This window comes from Stenella coeruleoalba, assembly GCF_951394435.1.
Source record: "Stenella coeruleoalba genome assembly, chromosome: 11".
NCBI classification, from domain to species: Eukaryota; Metazoa; Chordata; class Mammalia; order Artiodactyla; family Delphinidae; genus Stenella; species Stenella coeruleoalba.
Genome location: NC_137157.1, coordinates 3401391 through 3423172, shown reverse-complemented (window position 1 = coordinate 3423172; position 21782 = coordinate 3401391). Strand labels below are relative to the sequence as shown.

Here is a 21782-nt window from a genome sequence, read left to right as displayed (position 1 = left end):
GGGGCCGGGGAGGCGGCGGCGGCGGGGGGCCGGGCGTGGCTCTGAGCGCAGGTCGGCCAGGCTTGCGGCCGGGCAGAGGGGCCTGGGAAGCCCCCTCCCTCCCTGGGCAGGAGGCTGCGGCCCGGCGCAGGTGCTGGGCGGGGGCGGCGGCGGCTCCGTGTGGACCTGGCCGCGTGGACACACCGCCGGTGCTTCCCCTCCCCGCCAGCCGCTGGTGTTCGGCGCCATGGTGCACAGAGACGAGGCGTTCGAGACCATCTTCAGCCAGTACATGAAGATCACGGCGGCGGCGGCATCGGGCGGTGACAGCTAGTGTCGGCTCGCCGTGACGTCGCTGGGAGTTTTTCTTTTTTTAACAATTCGGTAGTGGAGAAAAATTGGACATCCTCGTGATCTTTCGCAATAACCCCCCCCCACCCCCGATCTGTGGTTTCTATTGTGTTGACCCTGCGTTTTACAGACCCCTTCGCTTAGGGGTCGGGACTCTCGAGGGCGCGTCTTGTGGACGCGAGGCCACCGGGAAGGATGACACGCAGGACACACCGCCAAGCACAGCTGCGCCTTCTCTGTCCCCACCGGGCGGAGACCGGCGCGGCCGCACCCCGGCTCTCGGAGGCCAGCAGCTCTGCCACACCAAAGCCATACGAGGAGCACACGGGGCCCTCCCCGGGGTGAAGGACGCCGGCGACAGGCGACGTGGGGGCCCCTGGCCAGCGCCATGAACGGGCCCGTCCTTTAGGGAGACGCCCGTGCACGTCCTGGGAGCGCGGTGCTGACCAGCTGGCCGGGGGCCCGAGATCAGCTCCTCAGGAGGAGGCAGAGTGCTGTGCGGTGCAAAGGCCCAGGAGGACGGCCGCTTCGGGGGTGCTCCGAGCCCCGGGGCCGCCCCCGCCTCCAGGCTGCTGTGCCAGGGTGGGAGTGGACAGAGCGCCTCAGGCCCGAGGGGGCCCAGGCTGGCAGAGGGCCTGCCCACGGGGGCTGTGCGGGGACGCTGGGGAGGTCAGCCGGCTTCGGGGAGTGACCGCGAGCAGAGCCCAGAGGTCGGGGTCCGCAGCCCTAGTGCCTGCACACACTCGGCGGGGAGGGGGGAGAGCCCTCACTCTCGGGGAGGTCAGAGCGCGCGTCTCGCAGGCCCGGTGTCCCATTGGGACTGACTGGCCAAAGGCCTCGGGGACGGACACGCGCAGGAGACGGCGGGGCCACCCCTGCTCGGTACACTCCCGACACGGGCACCTCCGGCCCCTCAGCTTGTCCTGAGTCCTCTGGGTGTCACGGAGATCGTTGTTTTTTGAAGAAACAGAAGATTATATTTTTTACAGAGAGCAAGCTGTTTTTCTTATTTTTGTATCGTTTTTCAGACGTAATTTTTACCTTTGCTCCCCATTTGCTGGTTGGGCGGGCGATTCAGTGGCGTCACTCCTGTCACCCCTTGGTGGGGGGACCCCGCGGAGTGCGCTCGGGAGCCACGCCCACCAGCCAGACAAGCACACGCCCCGGCCCAGTCGTGAGGTCCCGGGGCCCTGCGGTGGCCGCCCAGCTCCTGGTCTCCCTGGCGTCGGTGTCTTGTGACCTTTCAGAGACGAAGGCAGAGCCCGCCCGAGACCTGGGCTTTGCCCCACCGTCGATGCAGGCGGATCGGGTTCTGGGGGGGCTGTGGGTTCACACCCAGTGGGGGACGCCCTCTGTGCCCGGGGCCAGGCAGGGTGGGCCCTGAACTGGCCCAGGGTGACTGCGGGGCGCCACCTGTGGGTGCCGCTCAAGCCCCACCCCCCGGGGCCGCCGTGGGCTCGACACGCGTCCCTGTCAGCGCCGTGGGGCTCTGTCCCCGTGCACTGTGGGTGTGTCCCTGCATGGAATGGACTTGCCTCTTTCAGAGTGGCGTGGTTTGGTTTGAGTCCCTTCTGAGGAGCAAGGGAGATGAAAACTGACCACGTGCGGGGTGGCCGTCCCCAGCTGCACAGTGGCCCACGGCAGGTCCCTCTTTGGAAGCCCACGGCCCCTGCCGGGAAGAGCATGGGCCTGTGCGGGCTCCCTGTCGGGGAGAGCCTGGAGTTTTATTGAGTTGTGTAAATCTGGGCAGGTGTTTAATTTCTGCGACTAATCACTGAACTAGAATGAATGTTAAATTTTTTATGTCTGGAGCTCAGTCTATTTTGGATCTGTAGATACTCATTACCAGTGTAACTTTTGTTCAACAAAAGGATTGTACTGTATGAACTGATGGAAAAATGCCCCGTAACATTTTTTTAAAGAAAAAGTCTTGTATAAATTATAAATTTTTATTTAAATAAACCTGTAATGCTTTGTGCTAAGGTCGCGGGGCTGTTTTCCTGGCAGGGTCCCCGCGCACCGTGGGCACCTGGAGTGGGACAGGCTGGCACCACGGGCCCCTTGCGGTGGCCCAGGGCCCCTGTGGCCACTAGCACTAGAGGGCAGTGGGGATTTCAGCACCAAGGCCGAGGAGTGAGGTGGGCACCCAGGGAGTGGACTGGGGGCAGGGGAAGCTGTGGACATTGGGAGGAGGGAGGCAGGGGCCCAGCTTCCAGAAGAAGGAAGCCAAGGATGGGTGGTAGCCCGTGGGGGAGGAGCGCCCAGGGGCTGGCACGTGCCACGGGGGCGGGGGGGCTCAGGGATGGGGCCGAAGCAGCACCTGCAGTTTGGGGTACAGGTCCTGGCCCCGCCCAGAGGCGCCTCCCCTCGGGGGCCCTGGGCATCCCTGGGGCCAGCTGCTGCTTGCAGCCCTCCCCGAGGTCTGCGGCTGAGGGGGCCCTGGGCAGAGGGGTCCCTAGTAGCGCATGTGGCTCAGCTGGTCCAGTTGCTAGCACTGGACCCAGAGGGATGCAGGAACCTGCCTGGCTTCTGAGACCCCCAAGGTCGCACGCTGACCTGTGCTGGGGACACCCAAGGGCCCCCTGCACCCTGAGCCCCCCGGGAGGCAGAGGCCTGCCCAGGTCCCTCAGGGAGTGGCCAGAGCTGGATGGAAACCAGGTCCAGTGGGCCAGCTCCGCGGTGAGGGGGGCGGCCTTGGATACCACATCCGTCTACCTATCCCTTCATCCATCCATCCATCCACCCACCTGTCCATCCGTCCACTTCCGGCGCTGTCCTAGGTGCTGGACACAGCAGTGACGGGACAGCGGTCCCTGGGGAACCTGGCAGACATCACACAGACACCCCCGGGAGTGCTGTCCCCTCACCAGTGACTCTCCTGACGACACACCCAGGCTGTGATTTTGCAGCTAAAATAAATCTCCTGGTCCCCTACCTACGCTTGAAGCTCCGTCTCAGCCTCTGCCCCTCTTTGTGGCGGGTCCTCTTCCGACAGCCCACGTGCGCCCCGGCCCCGCAGGGCCAGCCTGACGCCCGTGCCTCCAGCTGCCCCCTGGTCCACAGCGAACCCCGCTCCCTGGAGGGGAACGTGGGGCGAGGAAGGGTCGGGAGCTCAGGGCGTGGGGTGGGGGGAGACTCCCACCCCCCGTGCAGGTGGGCCTCCCCAGGTAACGGCCCCGATTCGCGCATTTTACAGAGGTTTCGTTACTTCACGTGTTGGTAAAGCAGCTCACGCGAGGCTGGTCACTGTTGAGAACGCGCAGCAACCTTCTTCAGTCCCCGTGGTTTCCTCCGCAGGCCCGTGTGTTTCACTGTGTGCCTTTCAGGGCACGGCTCTGAAGGCTGCTCTTGGCTTTACCTTTTACCTGGGGGTCCATGGGACACAAAAAAGGGGCCGTGGTGCCCCTGGAGAACTTGGGCCTTTGTTCCTGGGGCGACAGAGCCCCAGCAGGGCTCCCAGCAGAAGCCACCACTCGCTGCAAATCAGGAGAGCAGTCACCCCAGGGTAGCGGGTGTGGAAGGGAACACAGAGGGAGATGAAATGAACTTCCCTGCTCTTGAACCGGGGTTCTCTTCATAGGTCCTTACGGTTAATAACAGCATGTGGTGAGTGCATTTTATGACTATGTGATGGGTAAATAAATAAGGTCACACGCTGACCAAAGAGGGGTGCTCAGATGAGCCCAGGATTGTAATACTGCTCCCCCCACAGTATTTAGCCAACATCATTCGCTGTAACAGAGACTGGAGAGAGGGGCGAGGCGACCCTGAAGGCCGCCGGAATCTCGGGGAGCAGCCTCTGCCTGGGAGCTGAGGGTCCGGGAGATCCCCCCGTGTGTGGGAAAGCTGCCCGGCTCACGGAGATCTGACCCCCCAAACACGCTGGAACCGGGAAGCCCAGCCCCTTCCTGCTCTGGACCCCAGTGTCCTCCACTGTCAAAGGCTGGCATCACAGCACCAGTAAGATTGGAAAGGATGATACTCAAATATCTGTGATTATAGAAAGCCCCCAAATCCGCAGAAAAGTAAGAGGCACGTTTTTCTGGACAGAACCTGATACATAAAAAGCCACTGCATTTCCACAAAAAACAAAACTTAAAGGGTAACAGCCTCAAAATAGGAGGCTTTAAGAACAAATCTAAACAAAATCAAGAGACACATGGAAAAATCATTAACCTGTATTGAAAGATGCGAATGAGGGCTTAACGTAATGGGAAATACATGCAGTGTTCATAGACTGGAAAATTCAGTTTCGTGATGAAAACGTCTTCTTAATACCCACAGAATGAAACAGGCTACAGAAAATGACACAGTATGATGCTTTTGTGTAAAGAGCAAAACCTGAAAACCTGTGCTGTCTGAGAGTATAAACAAGTAGGGGAAGAAGAAAAAAGCACCTTTCTTCTACCCTCTTAGGTTTACTTATTGGGGTCTGTGAATTAAACGGACCAAAGGCAAATTGGAAGAAACGGCATACAATTTTTATCTAATGCTAATATTTAATTTTTTTTTATGTGCCTCCAGGCCTTTGTAGAAAAGCAGTGGAGACCCAAAGAGATGGTCAGACCCAGGGCCTCATATGGATTTTAATAAAGGGCAATGAATTTGACAAGAAGCGACAGAACAAAGGGAAGGGAGTTCGGGCTTCTAGGGTAAAGCTAACGTATTGGGGAATTTTATATGGAGACGCTAACGGAGGAGAAGCGTTGTCTTATTAAGGTTTGGTTGCGCAGCACCACCTCGGTGCTAACTTTGTCTCCAGGGACAAAGGGGGCCCAGGAGAGAAGAGGGGGCACACCCTCACAAGAGGAAGCTATGTCCTTTCAGGCAGATGGGGGAGGGCAGAGGGCTCTTTCTGGCATCTTAACTTCCACTCAGAACAGTCCTTATGCCAAAGTGGCACATTTCGGGGTGCCACATTCTGATCCCCTCTCATGGGTAAAGCAAGGAAGTGATACCCTCCAATTTTGAAACAGTAGTTACCTCTTCGTTGGAGGCAGGGCAGGCTCAGTCCACAAGGGCACGCAGGGAGCTTGGGGGTGAAGTTCAGTTTCTTGGCTTGGGGGGTAGGTACCTCATTGTTCATCTTACTCTTGTTCTTTAAATTGTACGTGTTTTCACAAAAAATACTCTGCTTTGAAAAACAACAGGAAACTCGTAAGAGAAAAAAGAAGCTAGGTCCTGCCCAAAGTAACAACTTTATTTGTCTTCTCAAACACATCAGAGCAAATTTCACCATTTTCTAATCTTGAAGCCAGCAAGACTAGAAAGGAAATGAAGCCACTTTCTGCCCAGTTACACGGGACCGCAGTGAGGACAGAGCCGGCCGCCCGCCCGCCCAGGGGCCTGACTGCTGCACCGACAGGCCACACGGGAGGTTATCGACCTAGACTAACGCTGCTCAGCGACCCCAGGTTTTCACTGTCCAGCCATCAGTTCTGATTTTTTCTTAAAATCCTACAGTGTAGGCGCTGGGGTCGCTCCACTCAGGGTCCTCACGCGCCGCAAGGTCCAAAAGGTACTCCAGCCCCGTGACGGGGGTCATCCACAGCCCCCCCCCCCGGGGTGGGGCGGGGCAGTCCTCGGACAGCCACACAACCTCCAGGGGCAGCTCCAAGGTCTGCGGTTTTGAATGTCGGCAAGCAGTCGGTGAATGTCGCCAAGGCACGCAGGAACCACGTGGCGTGGTGGGGTTTCTTCCTGAACGTAAAATGCCTACCCTCTGACCTGGACGGTTTTCCTAAAATTGGCAGTGCGTTTCAGGGCAGGCCAGTGATTGGAAGCATTTCCCAGGGACGATAAAGACTGGAGACCCTCTCGGGGACCCTGGCGAAGCAGCGCAGTCAAGTCCACGGTGCCCACGGCCCCCCGCGCAGAGCTCGTGCACCTTTGCTTTCCTCCCCACCGAGGGCAAACGTCAACAAGACGGCAGCATCTCCTTCTTTCTCATCCTCAGACTTTTCACTCACCCGCCAGTTACCAAATCATTCAACTTGCACAATCACTTAATAACGTGGTCTCCTAAAAAACCACTGCTGAGGCTGCCCTGGGCGGGACTGAATGGTGAAACAGGACATTTCACATGTACTTCCAAATAGAAATCACTGCAAAGGAATTCCAAAAACAAACGATGTCTGTTAGATGCTAAAGTGGCTGCCCGGACCCTGCGTGAGAGGCGGCGGCCGCTCACACTGCCTCTCGTAACAGTCAAACTCCCTCTTCACAAATCCGAGGTGAAGCTGCGTCCTCCCACGTTTCAGCTAAAGCTGTTTTAGATGCGTCTTCCACGCACCGAAGCACGAACACAACAAAACAAGGCCCAGGCGAGGGGCGGCCCTGGGCCCGGGGAGGCCCCAGCACTTGAGCAGAAATAAACGAAAACACTGACAGTGAGGACACCGTTTATCCTCTTCTGGTTTAAAGGCCAGAACTTTCAATAAATATATAGAAATAAGCTGTGAGGATAAGAAAGGAACAAACCTGGACCACGTGGTACAGACTCGGGGCTGTGCCCAAGGGACCCCGGGGCGTGGGACCCTCCCCTGGGGGTGGGGCGCTCGGGCTGGAGTTCGCACAGTTCGCGCAGGAACGTCTCAACGTCTCACCCACCGCGCTCGGCTGCTTTCTGTCTCCCCCCAAAGCCCAGCTATGGCATCCCTGCCGTGCGGATAGAAAGCTCGGGGATTCCAAATTTAAAAGAGTTAAAACCCCTGTGAGGGCTTTGCAAGCCGCCCGTTCCCAGAGCTCCTGACTTGTCCTCGCTCCCAGCTGGATTGTCTAGAAACACCACTGTGACTTTTCAAGCTACAGTAGCGTCGTTACTTGGAGTGTTCTTCTCACTCGCTAGAATGGGCTACTCTGGAAGCGTCGCTTCGGGCGGGACTGTGATATTGCACTGTAGTCGCCCGGGACAGGAAGGGTCCAGTAATAACGCCTTAATCGCAAGTTAAGATGCAGGTACTACAAAGGCAAAGAGAACCAACTACTTTCCACAACTTGATCACAAGCTACTACAGGGTAAGTCTTGCCAAGCAGATCGGTGACCCTGTAGACACTCGTGTCCTGGTGGCGTGACCTCGACGGAAAGCATTCACGTCGCGTTGTCCCTACAGTTATTGCGAGAGAGCCACCAGCGGGCCGCTTTCACCTCTGCGCCGTCAGCATGGTTGAAATCTAAGAAGCCAAGCGCTCCCAAGTCAACAGGCGCCCCTTGCTGAGGATAAGTTACGTGAAACGCAACCCAAAGACCCACACAGAACCGAAAATGCCACATGTGTCCCCAGAATTGCTGACAAAAGGTATTTTTTCTAAAATCAAGATTTAACTATCAAAAATAAACTTCTAAGTTTGAATGCTTATCAACGTAATTGGTCTGCAGTAATTTTCTCCAATACGCTCCCGCTTCCCAAGCACAGCGAGAAGGCCGGTGACGCGAGGCGGCGGCTCAGCGGTGCGACTCCTGCTTCGAGTTCTCCTCGATTCCTCGTGCAAAGAGCCGGACCAGCTGGCAGTGGACCCTGCAGAGACAAAGGGCCACACTCAGACCCTGCGCGTCCCCTGACTCTCGGCCCCCCAGCTGGTCGAGGGCAGAGGTGGGCCTCACGCACCAGGACGGTGGGTCTCACCGTGGCAGTCTCTGGTCCCACCTGGCAGCGACAGGCCGGGGCGCAGAGCGACTTCCTGACACTCCTGAGAGACCTACTCTGCAAAGAGCAGCTGACGGCCAAGTGGAGATCTGGGACCCCACAGACCCGGTTCTAATTCCAGCGCCCCACCCGTGAGCAGAAGCCGCCTCTCTCCCTGCCTCGGTCTCCTTATGAGGACTGAGCTGACGGGGCCACGGGGAGGGTCCCCTGAAGGGCAAGCCCGAGCGAGTAGGAGACGCGGGAAATGTGCAGTCACGGAAGACAAGTGTCGCCACGCCAGCCCGAGCGCCCGCCTTCCACAGAGAGCCACAGCACGTGAGCGGGGGCTCGCAGGTCAGCGTGGGCTCTCGGGTCCCACTGGCAGCGCCGCTGTCCCACTCGATGAATGACGTCACAGCCTCCTGAGAGATGGTTAGTCCCAAAGACCCCGTAAGTAAGTGACTCGCTGTTCAAGGCAGCGCAATATCAAGACGTGTAGGATATATTTCACAAAAGAATGCCTCTTTTAACTTTCAGCAATTCATAAGCCGGCATTAAAAATAATTCCGCTTCCTCAACTTGTGAAATGAGTCTGCAGGAGCCGAACCCCTGCATGCACGACTGGCAGGCAGGGCGGGTTCGCCTGTGACCTTGGGGCCGCCTCTCGTCCTGAGATGTGAGCAGGGCGGGCACTGCCACGCTGGCCGCATCCTGGCCGCAAGAGCAGGGAGCGCGCAGACGGGGACGGGGGGAGGCCAGGGAGCCTGCCCCTGCCCGCGGCTTTGGCTGACAGGCAGGAGACCCAGCTGGGACCAGCAGCTGGTTGGCCGAGAAGCCATTTAAAGTGGGGATTATAAACGGGGATACTACACAGCATCCTGAAACACGGAAGGGCGCGCCCGCCGCCCATCCTTCCAGGCACCGGGGGCGGGGCCTGCAGGCTCGCTCCTGACCGCCTTGCTCGTGTGACACCCACCCTGCTATCGCCAGCGAGAGCCCAGTTTGGATTCCTTAAGGTCGACCAAGCTCCTAAAGCCATCGGTCACAGGACAGAATCCTTCTAGAACTTTACAGTTCTCCCTCAGTCTCTTGTAACTGTTACGCACACCTCAATCAATAGCCTTCTTCTGAAAGTTTCCTTCACTGTGTCTTTCAGTGTTCTTGGCACTCCTGCTTCATCTGGCGATGTAATAACTACATATAATCAGACCGCAGATTCCCAAGTCCAAGCACAGCAGGCCCAGTAGGTTCAGAGCCGGAGGGGCGGGGCTGGTGCCTGGACCACAGCACGGCCGCGGGCTGGGCTCCTCGGGGCCGGAGCGTCTCCGGGCGGTCAGTGGATCCAGGACTTGGAAGGTGCCCACAGAGGCGCTTTGTTAGTTAGTTTAACTAGTGAGGAGCCGAGAGAGGGAATGCCAGTGCCGGCAGTGCAGGATGTGGCGCAGAAAAATAAAACTGAGGGGCTTCAAAACCTGTGAAAAGACCGACCCCTCAGCACCTTTGCAAACCTGAGGTCACGGCGTCTCCCTGGGGGTTTCACCCGGGGAAACACACGTGCGTCTGTGACTCACTCTTATGCTTCAGGCTGTGAGGGTGCCAGGCCCACAGAGCCCCAGCGCCACCTTCACTCACCTGACCTCGATGGCAGGGCTGCTCAGAACCTCCCCGTCGCAGTTCCAGGCGCTGCTGGAGACGGCGCAGCAGCACGGGGGGCGGTCGCTACACAGCTGCCCCAGTCGCTTCTTCCCGCGGCCCCGGACGCTGCCGTCCTCATCCTCCGCAGGCTTCGACACAAACTGGAACTTCTTGACGCGATAGACTTCGACGAAAGTGAAGTCAAACTACCAAAGACAGCAGGACGGAAACGTGCTCTCAGCGGGGCCTCCCGGCAGCTCCTCGCCCCGCCGCTTGGGGACAAGAGAAGTGGTCACCACGACTCTCACGACCCAGTCCCATCCACAATGAATGACACGGAGTAAAGAGCTCCGCGGCTCCTGCGCAGCGACTTGTACGGTTATTTACCTGCTTAACAAGCAGTATTTTAAAAGCCACATGAAAACACTGTTGGCCCAGACCTTAAAAAGATTTAACAGCCGCAAACTTGACTAAACTCATAGGCTGATCAGAAGTTGCGATTGTCTGGGTATCGTTAGACTTGCCCTCCCCGGCCCCGTGTCACTACAAGGGTGCCGGTGACTAAGGAAAGGTTTGCCAGAAGAGTCTCGATAGAACCCCTTTCCGGGAGCTGAAAGATTTTGTCGTAAGTGACCAGCAAGGGCAACAGAAGGTTGCACCGCATCACTTCATTCTGTTTTTACATAGGAAGAGAAACATTCACGCCTCCTAGTTTCTCTGCTCAAAGACTTTATATTTTTAAGTGAGATTTTACAAGGAGTAACTATGACTACTTTAAAATGGGTGAAATGCAAACAGAAATCTGTCCTTCTTCCCCTTGAATTCACAGCCGATCCTACAACATGCAGATCGGGGTCGCCCAGGTAGAAGCGGCCGCCGACGCAGGCCACGTGGAAGCAGCGGTGCCCTTACCTGGTCGCCCTGGTTGGTGTGCCTGACGAGAAACCTCAGGAAGTTGAACCGGGAGCACTTCCGGATGAGGATGAGGTCTGAAGACCCGTCTCCCAGGTGGGCGGCCGGGGAGAGCCCCTGGGGGCTCCGGGGACAAGCACAGGACATGTTGGTGGCGTTGATGGCCAGGAACTGCCCGCAGACGACCTTCCACTCTTCCACCTCCTCTGAAGCAGGAAGAAGCATCGCAGATGCTACGTTAAATCCGTTACATCCGAGCCGGGCAGGTGGGCGTCCTGAGATGACCGGGAGGGGTCGTCTCTACAAACGCACCACGCGACGGCTTCTCAGATCAACACAGAGAAAACCGCGCCCGCCGCGGTGCCCGGCGGTCACCTCCCGAGAGGCAGAGCTGTTTCTCGGGCCCGCGCCTGGGACTTGGGACCACGATCTAGAGCAGGGGTCGCCAAGTCTGGCCCACCACCTACCTGACTGGGTGTGGCCTGCGAGCTAAGAATGGGTTGTACATTTCTAAGTGGTTGAAAAAAAAATCAAAAGGAGGAAAGTATTTTGTGACATGTGAAAATGACGTGAAACTCAAATTTCAGCGTCCACGAATAGTTTCTGGAGCCCTCCTGAGCCCACTCGCTGACCCCCGTTCCGGACCATTCTAGGGACAGGCGCCTGGCTGGCGCCACAACAGTAGTTCAGAGGGACGTGGCAAGATGGGCCCTTCCACAAAATCCCCTCTTTTCCCCAGAGTCTAGCAAAGGCAACCACGCACTCTGCCTGGAGCTGAAGTGGAAGCAGGTGCCCCTGCAGAGAAGGGGGGAGGGGCGAGCCCCGGGCCCCGGGCAGGTCCCCCCCGCCCCCCCCCGCGGAGCCGGCCCAGCCACGTTACCGGCGCTCTCCAGGCCGTACAGCGACCTTTTCCGCTCCTCCTCCAGCTGCCGCTTGCTCTGCCTGCAGACAAAGCACCTGGAGGACAAGAACACGCCCCCCTCGCCTGTAACCTAGGCTGCAAAAGCATTTCAATCGTTTGCATATAACAGGAAGTGCAATTGCAGAGGCTTCGCTTAAAAATACTTGGTTTGCATATTAATTTGAGTTCTCAGAGTCAGATCCACTCTTAAAAATTACACAGACAACATATCCGTTTTGGAAATTGATAAACATTACAAAAAGCAAACAGCATCACACGAGGCCCTTCTCTTGGCTCTGGGGGGCGGGCTGAGCTCGGCCCCGACGCCGGGGTGGCAGCGGACGGAGCAAAGGACAAGGTGCAGGTCCCAGCGTGGATTCCCAGCCTGAGACTCTTCCCTTTCACAAAACAGGTAACACAGTGGTGACCTGGCCCAGTCAGTAACGAGCAAGTGAACGGCTCAGAGCAGCTGATGTTTGCGGTCCTGGGCACCGCTGGATGCAGGCCTTCACACGGGCCAGGGGCCTTTGCTGGTGGAATCAGCTCATCAGCAACGGGTGTGGGTGTGGCGAGGCCGTGCCTCTAACTGTTTGATTTTATGGTCTCAAATTCTTCACTTAAAGGAGGAGAGACCAGGGGAAGGAAGGGCCCACGTCTGAATGACTTAAAGGAGGAAGGAAAACCCCCGAGTCCCTCGAAACCCCTCAGCCTCTCCACGTTGTCAGACTGAGGAGCAGGGACGAGATGCGGGCCGCGGGTACAGGTGACAACCTGATACTCGTTCCAGGTTAACCCGGGCACATGCTGTTGGGCATGGTGGGGACACACAGGGCGAAAAGGCACCATGGCTCGCAGAGGGGCCCCCACTGTTGGCCCGGGGTCTGGACCGGCCTCTCCTGACCACCCAGTGGGGCGACAGGGGGCCCGTCCAGCCAGCTCCACGGGCGCCCCGAGGGCGCGCACAGAGCCATCCATAACGGGGCTCGTCTTCATCATTTCTCACGTCCCCAGCGGGGGGGACAGCGGGTCCCCACACCGGAGCAGACAGCGTGGTGTGAGCCCTCTGCTGGGCAGACGACGGGGACCAGACCTGACCCTGGGCCGCCCCGTGACCCAGGACCCAGCATGGGGGACACGGCGGGACCCCCTCAGGGTGCGTGGGACCCTGACCACTGGTCAGGAGGAACCAGCACCTCCCGTCTACATTGCCAAGTACTGCCCACTCACTTCACGGCAGGAGCAAACCCCAGCCAGTCCTGCTTCTATCTCATCGTTTGAGCAGAAATGCACGTAAGGGATGTGCTTACCCCGCCCTGCAGGGTTTCCTGTCCCTCGGGGAGCCCACCGTGTGCTGTGCTGGCAGGAAGGACACTGTCCCTTCGTAGCAGTGATGGGAGAGGAAGGTCTTCAAACCTGAGAACAGAGTGAGACGGAGAGACACATCCACATGCACCACTGCCTGCGCAGGAGGCCGTGCCGTCAGCGTCTGCAAAGCGTGGGTGCGGGGCCCCTGCCTGGGGACAGAGCGTCTGCAGGAGGACATGGCCCCCTCCCACTTCAGGCTGAGCTGCCACCACCATCACAGAGGACTGCAGGCTCCCGGCCACCAGGGCTGCCTTCCACACTGGCAAAGGGGACGTCTCAGCCACCAGTGACCCCTCGTCGTGGCCTCGACGACGTGGCCTGCAGGTTCCGCCCTGTGAAGCCCCCAGCGCGCCCCCAGGCTTGACCCCGTCATCCACAACTTTGGTGTCTTGGAGGAACTCAGGAAAAAGACCAGGCAGCACTGCTACCAGACCGTGGCCGGCCCCTCTGGCAAACTGTGGTGTGCTGTCCATCGAGCTGCCTGCACCCCCAGCATGCCCGGCTGAGAGAGGTGAGGGGGCTGCAGAGGAAGAAGCGAGCAGAGGCTGCGTCACGAGGTTGAAGGAAAGAAGCCGCCTCCTGACATCGAGGTGCCGGGGGAGGCAGCAAGTGCCGGTGCAGCAGCTGCAGCCAGCGGCCAGGAGGCCCACAGCTACGACCATTCACGAAGGCGGCTCCACTAAACACCAGCGTTTCGGCGCAGAGGAAACAGCCTTCTGCTGGAGGAAGGTGCCGCCTATAGGACCTCCCCAGCTGGAGAGGAGAGGTCGCTGCCTGGCGTCAGAGCTCCGGAGGACAGACAGGCTGGCTCTGCGGCTAGGGGTGGCTGTAAGTTGAAGCCAGTGCTTATTTACCATCTGAAAATCCTGGCGCCCTTAAGAATTATGCTAAATCCACTCGCCTGTGCTCTGTAAACGGAACACCAAAGACTGTTCATAAACACATCTATTTACAACATGACTGACTATTTTAAGCCCACTGTTGAGACCTACTGCTCAGAAAAAAAGATTTCTTTCAAAATGTTACTGCTTGGGCTTCCCTGGTGGCACAGCGGTTGAGAGTCCGCCTGCCGATGCAGGGGACACGGGTTCGTGTCCCGGTCCGGGAAGATCCCACATGCTGCGGGGCGGCTGGGCCCGTGAGCCATGGCCGCTGAGCCTGCGCATCCGGAGCCTGTGCTCCGCAGCAGGAGAGGCCACCGCAGTGAGAGGCCCGCATACCGCAAAAAAAAAAAAAAAAGCTACTGCTCAATGACAATGTACCTGGTCACCCAAGAGCTCTGAGGGAGATGGACGAGATTCATGTTGTTTTCATGCCTGACAACACAACATTCATTCTGCAGCCCATGGATCAAGGAGTCATTTCAACTTTCTTTTTTTTTTCTTTTTTTTAAAATGAATTCATTTATTTATTTTTGGTGTGTTGGGTCTTCACTGCTATGTGCAGGCTTTCTCCACTCTTCATTGCTGTGTGTGCCCTTCTCACTGCGGTGGCTTCTCTTGTTGTGGAGCACGGGCTCCAGAGCGCAGGCTCAGTAGTTGTGGCGCACGGGCTTAGTTGCTCCGTGGCACGTGGGATCTTCCCGGACCAGGGCTCGAACCCGTGTCCCCTGCATTGGCAGCTAGATTCTTAACCACTGCACCACCAGGGAAGTCCCCATTTCAACTTTCAAGTCTTACTCCTTAAGAAATACATCTTGTAAGGCTATAGTTGCCACAGACAGTAATTTCTCTCATGGATCTGGGCAAAGTAAACCAAAAACCTTCACCATCCAGATGCCATTAAGAACATCTGGGATGATTCATGGGAAGAGTTCAAAATATCAACACTGACAGGAGTTTGGAAGAAGTTGATTCCAACCCTCCTGGATGACTCGGAGGGGTTCAGACCTCAGTGCAGGAAGTCACTGCAGATGTGGTGGAAACAGCAAGAGAACTAGAATCAGAAGTGGGGCCTGGGGCAAGAGGGAGGAGATGTGGGGATATATGTATGCATATGGCTGGCTCACTTTGTCATGGAGCGGAAACTAACACAACAGCGTAAAGCAATTATATTCCAATGAAGATGTTAAAAATAAAATAAAATAGTACTATAAGTCCCTGCAAATAAATGAATAAATACAGCCAAGGAATTCATCTCAGCGACAAGTGTCAAACTTTGAATCCTACATCCTTTCAAACTTTTTTGCTGCATTTAGACGCATTTGAAGGCTGAAGGGTGGTGCTGCACGTGACCTGAAGTGCAGACCGTCACTTGTTTGTACGATCTGGGATCGACCTCCATTCCTCTTTGTTCCAGCTCTGAGCACATGTGAGAACTGGCCTGTGACCGACGGCAGTGGTTCTCCGGGCACCCGGGACCCGTCAGACTCCCGCCCCCTGGTTTCCGTCTGTGAACGGGGCCCCACCCTGAGCGAGGCGGAGGCCGTGTGTGGAAGCTCCCGGCGTGGTACTCTGAGTTACCTGAGAAGTCGTATCTGACGAGACCCATCCACCGCTTCTGCTCGCTGTCCTTGATGATGTCCCCGTAGAAGCCGTAGCCCAGCAGGGACACCGAGTACCGCAGCAGCGTGCTGTTGTGATGCACAGAGGACACGTCCATGGGCAGCGAGTCCCCTGCGTAGAGAAGCCAGGGTGGACGCCGCGCCCCTCCGCCTGTCCCGCTGCACAGCGCCCGGCGGCCATGACGAAGCCACGGATTAAAGCGTGAGACAGGCAGAAGGCAGCCGAGGCCGTGGGCTGTTCTCCCGGGGTGCCCGGCCTCCTGCTCTCCACTCAAGTGACTAAATTTGACTCAAATTTCCAAAACGGGCTTGGAAGGCTGTTCCGTAAGGAGGGGAAAACAATGTGACCGTGAAGCTCGCTAAACGCCACTAACGGGAAGGAAGGTGGAGAAGGCGCCTGGCGTCTTCACATGTAAACTCACACGTGCACCGTCTGTAAACACAGCCGTTCTGTGACTGGATGACACGCGAGGAGCACTGCCATCAGGGACGAGGACGGGCAGAGGGGGCCACACGTGCGCTGAGGGCGCCTGCACAGCTCCGAGCTGCTGTACAAGCGTCCCCCGGGGGACGCGCTTTCTAGAGGAGCGGGGGGGAGGGGTGTGACTGGGGAGGCCTGTTCCCACAGGGCGACAAGGGGCCGAGTCCCGGGACGCCACGGAGAACCACCGGGGCGCAGGCGCCGGGCACCCCAAATGCTCTGGGGAGGGCACGAGAGGGTTCCGAGCAGAGCAGCGCTTCTGTTTCTGAAGGTCACCCCGCTGGATGGGAAGTGGCAGGGAAGGGTGGCAGCCAGGGCCCTACGGGCGGACTGACGGGCACCTGCATGGTGAGGCGGACCGACACCCGCGTGTGCCCGGGGACCTGGGACGCAGCAAGCCAAGTGCGGCACTGAGCGAGGCACCTACCCACGACGATGTGCAGAGCTGAGGTCTCCGCGTCGTTCGTGCCAACCGTTGAGTAACACACACAGTCTGTCGACCCTAAAAGGGGGAAAAGGTCCTTAATATCACTACAGTCACTTATGATCCCAGCGTGTTTCCAGGTGAATGAGTGGTAAGCTCTTCTGCTTCTTCCATGGCCCGGGAGTAGATAAGAAGGAATAAGCTCCGTTTGCCTACAGAATTAGTCACTGAGGTTGGTTCATCAAGAACACCATCAACCAGCTCCTCCCAGAGAGTTCAGAGACCCCTCCTGAGCCCGTCTGGGGGGCGGGGCCCCTCGGAAGTCACTGCAGCGGTGGCGGCGGGGCGCCGGGGCGCCAGGCTCAGCGCTCTGCACAGTGTCCCCGCTCCTGGCTGCCACAAAGGCGGGCAGCAGCCCTGGGGCTCCAGACCACAAGACCAGAGGGATTCTGCAGCGGGAAAGCGCATGTAAAGCAGGGACAGCTCGTGGAGGTCACAGAAAAAGCACCGCAGGCCTGTGCGAGGCGAGACCCGGAGCCTCAGCCCACCCCTGGGTCATAAGGGCGCAGCAGCTGCCGGCTGACAGACGTGAGGGGCCAGCGGGACCCGCTCTGAACCCCACGGGCTCGGCCGGGGCTCTGCCTCCTCCTGCCCACACCCCTGTCTATAGAGTGGAGGGGACCTCAGAGCACCCAGCTAGCACCGGGATCCCGAGGGCACGGCAGGGATGCTACGGGTCCGGCCTCGGTGTGTCCCGGTTCTGACTGGGTCGTCACCAACGTCTCCGCTCCACCTGAGTGGGCAGCACACCTCCCGGCTGCTTATTTGTAACCGACTCCTGAGCCCCGCCCCACCCCCGAGATCCTGACCCAGTAGGTTTGGGTTGGGGCTGAGCGATCTGAATTTTAACACGTCTGCTGAATAGCCGAAAACCCTAGTCTAGATTTCCCAAGGATAAACCCTGACCGTATCCAGAATTGTACCGTAATGTTGCCTCAGACACACAAGCAACACAGGTTGAGGCCCATCAGGGAATAACCATCCTGTTTACAGGCACACAAGCTCTGGCCGCAGGCAGGACCCAGATGCTGTGCCCTCAGGCCCCGGAACATTCTATAAGGCCCTCAGCCTAAGGGGCGCCTGAAGGTCCATGGTTCTACATAGACGCGCTGGATCGCAGGCAGTGTTTGTCATCTCTTAGAGCAACAGAATCTGGTCCAGTTTGAGATCAGAGTAGACGCCTCTTAACTATTTAATCTAAGCTAACATATGCCTTCTTATGGTCGGAAACTTACGTAAACACACACAGATTGATATATTTTTTAATATGTGTATTTTTCTTTTTTGTTAACCTTAACCTGAAGACTTGAATGACATCTCATTCCAAGAATGAGCCGAAAAGTAAAACGGTTTAAATGAACATTTACGATTACAGGAGTGACTTAATTCTTAAACTGGAATTCACAGTATTTAAGGAAAACTACATGGTTTCAGACTATCTTCCACACCCCTGTTTTTCTAACTGAGGGTACCCGAATAACGGGTATAAACATTTCTGAGAAAATAAACTAGAAAAGAGCCACGCAATTAACTTGAAGCACACCTTCACATCCCTAGAACTTCCCAGAATTTCCAGAGCCCACGTGCTCCCCTTACGTGCCTACTGCACTGCTTCATTTCTTCACAAACCATCCCTTAGAACAAAAACGGATCAGACATCCAACATGCCCTGCATTTTTTAAAAAATTAATTATTTTATTTTTGGCCACCTTGGGTCTTCGTTGCTGCGTGCGGGCTTTCTCTAGTTGCGGCGAGCAGGGGGGGGGGGCTACTCTTCGTTGCAGTGCATGGGCTTCTCATTGCGGTGGCTTCTCTTGTTGTGAGCATGGGCTCTAGGCATGCGGGCTTCAGTAGTTGTGGCGCGCGGGCTCAGAAGTTGTGGCTCGCGGGCTCTAAAGCACAGGCTCAGTAGTTGTGGCGCACGGGCTTAGTTGCTCCGTGGCACGTGGGATCTTCCCGGACCAGGGCTCGAACCCGAGTCCCCTGCGTCGGCAGGCGGATTCTTAACCACTGCGCCACCAGGGAAGTCCCCTCCCCTGCATCTGATCAGATATAACTTGTATATTCAGCAGTCTTTTACTCAGTAGAAATTCAGCAGTGATCTCAAATAAAAATGAAGAGACGAGTGGTCTGCACTTTGCACCATGTCCTTTTGACCTTTAAAGTCCCTCTTTATCTCTGGGCCTATCTAGAATCTAACTGCCCTATTAAACAGATGCTAGAATCAAGTTGAAAGTCTCATAAAGGGATGTGTCTCGAGTAGGGAAAAAAAGCCCAGCGCTTCTGACCGGCTGCATCATCCTTTTTACAGCCACAACGAAGACGGGCCCTTTTTGACGACCCTCCTCAACGACAGCATCTCGTCACAGAAGCTGCGTGAGAGGCACCTCGTGTGGGAACAGTGGGCAGGACAGGGACAGGCTGAAGGCCACTGGTCAGACAGTCAGTCCTGGGCCGCACCTGGGGCAAACCGCCGGCTCTAGAGGGCTGGGCTGGACGTGGCCCACGTTTCCGAGTTCATTCACTAGGAGCTAATCGCAAACGCTTCCACTGAGGGTGTGAGATGGCGCAGAACCTACAGGCACCTGAACTCTACAGAAAAAAGCAGAGGGCTCAGTGGGGGCTGCCCTGGGCTGGGGCACACGCATTCACTGTCACCCAAGTCCTTAGGGCAACAAACAGGGTAAGTGAACCGAGCTTCTAGTAGGTTTCAGGGGTCACTTTGCTGAGAAGTCAGATGTTTAAAGAAGGTACTCAGCTCAGCATCCTCCACGGGGCCACCTCCCCCCTGCCCCCCGCAGCTCCCACCTCCACTCTGCCTCTCACTCACCCTGCTCACGGCGGCCCCACCCACAGCCAAGCCTTTCCTGCCTCGGGGTCACCGCCTATGCCACTCCTCCGGCCTAGAACATCGTGCCCCAGATGCAAGGCACTGTCCCCCGCCCTTCAGGCATCTGAGTGGGATCACACGTGCAAGGCCCCATGCGCCCGTCCGGACCGTGCTCCCCCGGGCCCCACTGCTCTGTTCTTTCTGTTTTATGCTCATCACCTGCCTCTCCCCCTGGACTCCCTGCGTCCCCGCCGTGTCCCCTCGCGAGGCCCCCAGCGAGGCCGGCCCACAGGAGGCCAGCAGAATGTATGCACGAGGACCCACCGAGGGAACGGACGGACGGAGCGCGGGGTGCCTGCGGGCTGTGGACCCCTGTGCTTTGGGCTGGCGGCCGGAGCACCAGCAGACAGCCGCTTCAGGGCAGGAGAATGTCTGATTCTTTTTCGTCCCCAAAACACCACTTCTCGCTTGTTTAACATTCAGTCTGCTTCCGACAGCTCACTGTCCCCTCTGGGGACAACGTACCTCCCCAGTGGTCTCTGTGTGGTGAAGACTTTATTTAACCCAGAGGGAGCGCCAGCTCCAGACGTAAGATCTGGTTCACCTCGGGCGTCAGGAGACTCCTGACCCCCAGCCCCTGTGCCCCAGAGGCACCTGCAGCCTCCCCCTCCTCGAGGCCCTGCCTGGGAGGCGGCCCTCCCTGAAGCTGTATCATCCGGCCCAGGGCAGAGGCAGCCGGCATGTGCCCTTCTTCTTGCAAGCACAGTCTGGGCACTGCTGTCTCCCCGCCCCCGCTGTGCCGGCCTTCCTGATACCTGAGCAAGCCCAGGCAGGACCACCCAGCTCTGAACCCCGACACACTGTCCCTGAGCTCCACGGCCAGTGCCCACAGCCCAGTGCCAGGGGGCTCCTGCTGGCGGCTCGGGCTGGCTGCGCCATCCGATTCGCCGAGTCCCGCTGGCTCTGCCACTGAAACCGTGCCCGAGTCACAGCCGACCACACGCCCGACGTCCAGCGTCCACGGGACCTGGGCCGCCCACCCGCCGCTGCTCTAGAACGGAACGCAGAGGGTGGGCTCACACGCGGCCCTCAAGACGAGAGCCTGACCCAGGGCCTTTCCCCAGTCCCTCTAGCCCCCTGCCTGAGCGCACGGCTGTTCCCATGGCCACCCGCTGCCCCAGGGGACCCTTGGCACGCGTCACTCTGCGCCCGGCCCCTCACGCATGTCTCAGGAAGGCTCCTGGGACCCCCCCCCTGGAAGGAGCCCCTCCGAGCCACTCACCCAGACCCACGCCAGCGGCATCTCCGCTACCCTGCCCCACTACTGGAGACCCTCTCCTGCCACGCTGGTCCGTGTGTCTGTTGAGCTCACAGCAAGACCCGCTCCACGCCAGGCCGCGGAGAAGCAGGGCGCCTGCGCGGGGGCACTCCCGGCGTGTGGCGTTGGCCTGAGCTCGTGCGCCCTTCGACCATTTTAACAGCCCAGGGTTTTAGGTATCAGAGCCACACGGGCAAATGGTGACAAGGGGCATAAAGGAAACACAGATTAGAATGCAGAAAAATAAACTTCACGTAGTCCAGAAGCACCATGCACAAGGTTAAAGGACAAAAGCCTAGCTTGGCAGAGAAGTTGGAAAACACGTGACCCACTGAGGGGAACGTCCTTAACACACAGACAATACTGGGGCAGGTGGAGAAGGACAGACTTTCCCAGGTGGGGCAGGGCAGCCTCCGAGCCCCACTGTCCACGCCCTTCTGGGCAACCATGCAACCTGACCCTGGCACCCCGCATCGTCACCCAGAAAACGGGGTGACGGCACCATTCTCAGAGCCATCGGAGAACCTGGATGTCTACCCGAAGCTGGCCTGCCAGGGTCCCTGCCGCTGTGGCCCAGACACAGGGGGAGGAGGGTGCCTCCTTCCGCTGAGTGGTCTGCAAAGCCCCGGCTTCACCCCGCCCCCGCCGGCTTAATGCTGTGATTCTCCTAAGAGCTGGGTGCTTCCCGGAGACACCAAACACACCGAGCCGGCCCGTCCCGCTCACACCCCGAGGCCTCCCGCCCCGACAGGCAGCCCCCCGGCCCCGGGTGCCCGTCACTTCTTCCAGGACACCGCCTGCCCCCCAGGCTCCCCTTGTCCTGCACTGTGCTCTGGGTCTCCCCCATCCCCCCCACTGCCAAACGGCCAACCCTTTGAGAGCAAGGACCGCGCCCCCAGCGCCGGGCAGGAAGCAGGCGTCCGGGGGGACAGCAGGACCCCTTCCCGCATGCAGCGGCGGTCCTGCGTCAGGTGCGTGGAGAGAAGAGCGCACCTGAAATAAAGGGATGAGCCTCCAGGAAAACCCAAGGGCGGCCCCTCCCGGCCCACGTACCCGCGGGGATGATGCCAATCCGCAGCGGGCTGGGCACGAGCGACGCCCGCGGCTGGTCCTGGTCCACGCCGGCGTCCCTCTGCGTCCTGCCCACCAGGCCGTGCAGGACCTCGCTGAACATGCCGTCTCCGCCCACACAGACGATGCTGCAGGAAGAACACAGGGGTCAGGCCCTCCGCACCCGCCCCGCACCACCAGCCCCTCCTGCGCTGGCCTCTGAGCCGCCACCCAGGCCGCAGCTGTGCCCGCGCCCCGTCGGCCGGCACAGTCCCCACCCGTCTCAGTTCGCTCCCCGCTCCCGCGGCAGACCTCTTCAGACCCTCCGTGTCTGCGTCCCAGCCCTGC

The 21782-nt window shown here is 58.4% G+C and overlaps 2 protein-coding genes across 7 annotated transcripts in view; one reads left to right on the top strand and one right to left on the bottom strand.

Annotated features, from left to right (window-relative positions):
* Positions 1 to 2444, top strand: part of GRAMD4 (GRAM domain containing 4) — a 77744-nt gene extending 75300 nt beyond the window's left edge. For all 4 annotated transcript variants that reach the window (XM_079937129.1, XM_079937132.1, XM_079937131.1 and 1 more), the window contains one exon: positions 209 to 2444. In XM_079937129.1, coding sequence (XP_079793255.1) covers positions 209 to 313 — 105 coding nt within the window. In that variant the 3' untranslated portion in view covers positions 314 to 2444. The remainder of the gene's footprint in view (positions 1 to 208) is intronic.
* CERK (ceramide kinase) overlaps positions 2442 to 21782 on the bottom strand; it is a 52902-nt gene continuing 33561 nt past the window's right edge. Inside the window, exons 6-15 of one of the 3 annotated variants that reach the window (XM_079937133.1) lie at positions 21438 to 21583; positions 16180 to 16254; positions 15231 to 15383; positions 12711 to 12816; positions 11383 to 11459; positions 10503 to 10777; positions 9588 to 9796; positions 5314 to 7847; positions 3266 to 3695; positions 2442 to 3152 (exon numbers count right to left, since the gene is read on the bottom strand). In XM_079937133.1, the coding sequence (XP_079793259.1) occupies positions 7775 to 7847; positions 9588 to 9796; positions 10503 to 10777; positions 11383 to 11459; positions 12711 to 12816; positions 15231 to 15383; positions 16180 to 16254; positions 21438 to 21583 (1114 nt within the window). In that variant the 3' untranslated portion in view covers positions 2442 to 3152; positions 3266 to 3695; positions 5314 to 7774. Of the gene's footprint in view, positions 3696 to 5313; positions 7848 to 9587; positions 9797 to 10502; positions 10778 to 11382; positions 11460 to 12710; positions 12817 to 15230; positions 15384 to 16179; positions 16255 to 21437; positions 21584 to 21782 lie in introns of all 3 variants that reach the window. The other 2 variants (XM_079937134.1, XM_079937135.1) reach the window with 2 other exon arrangements.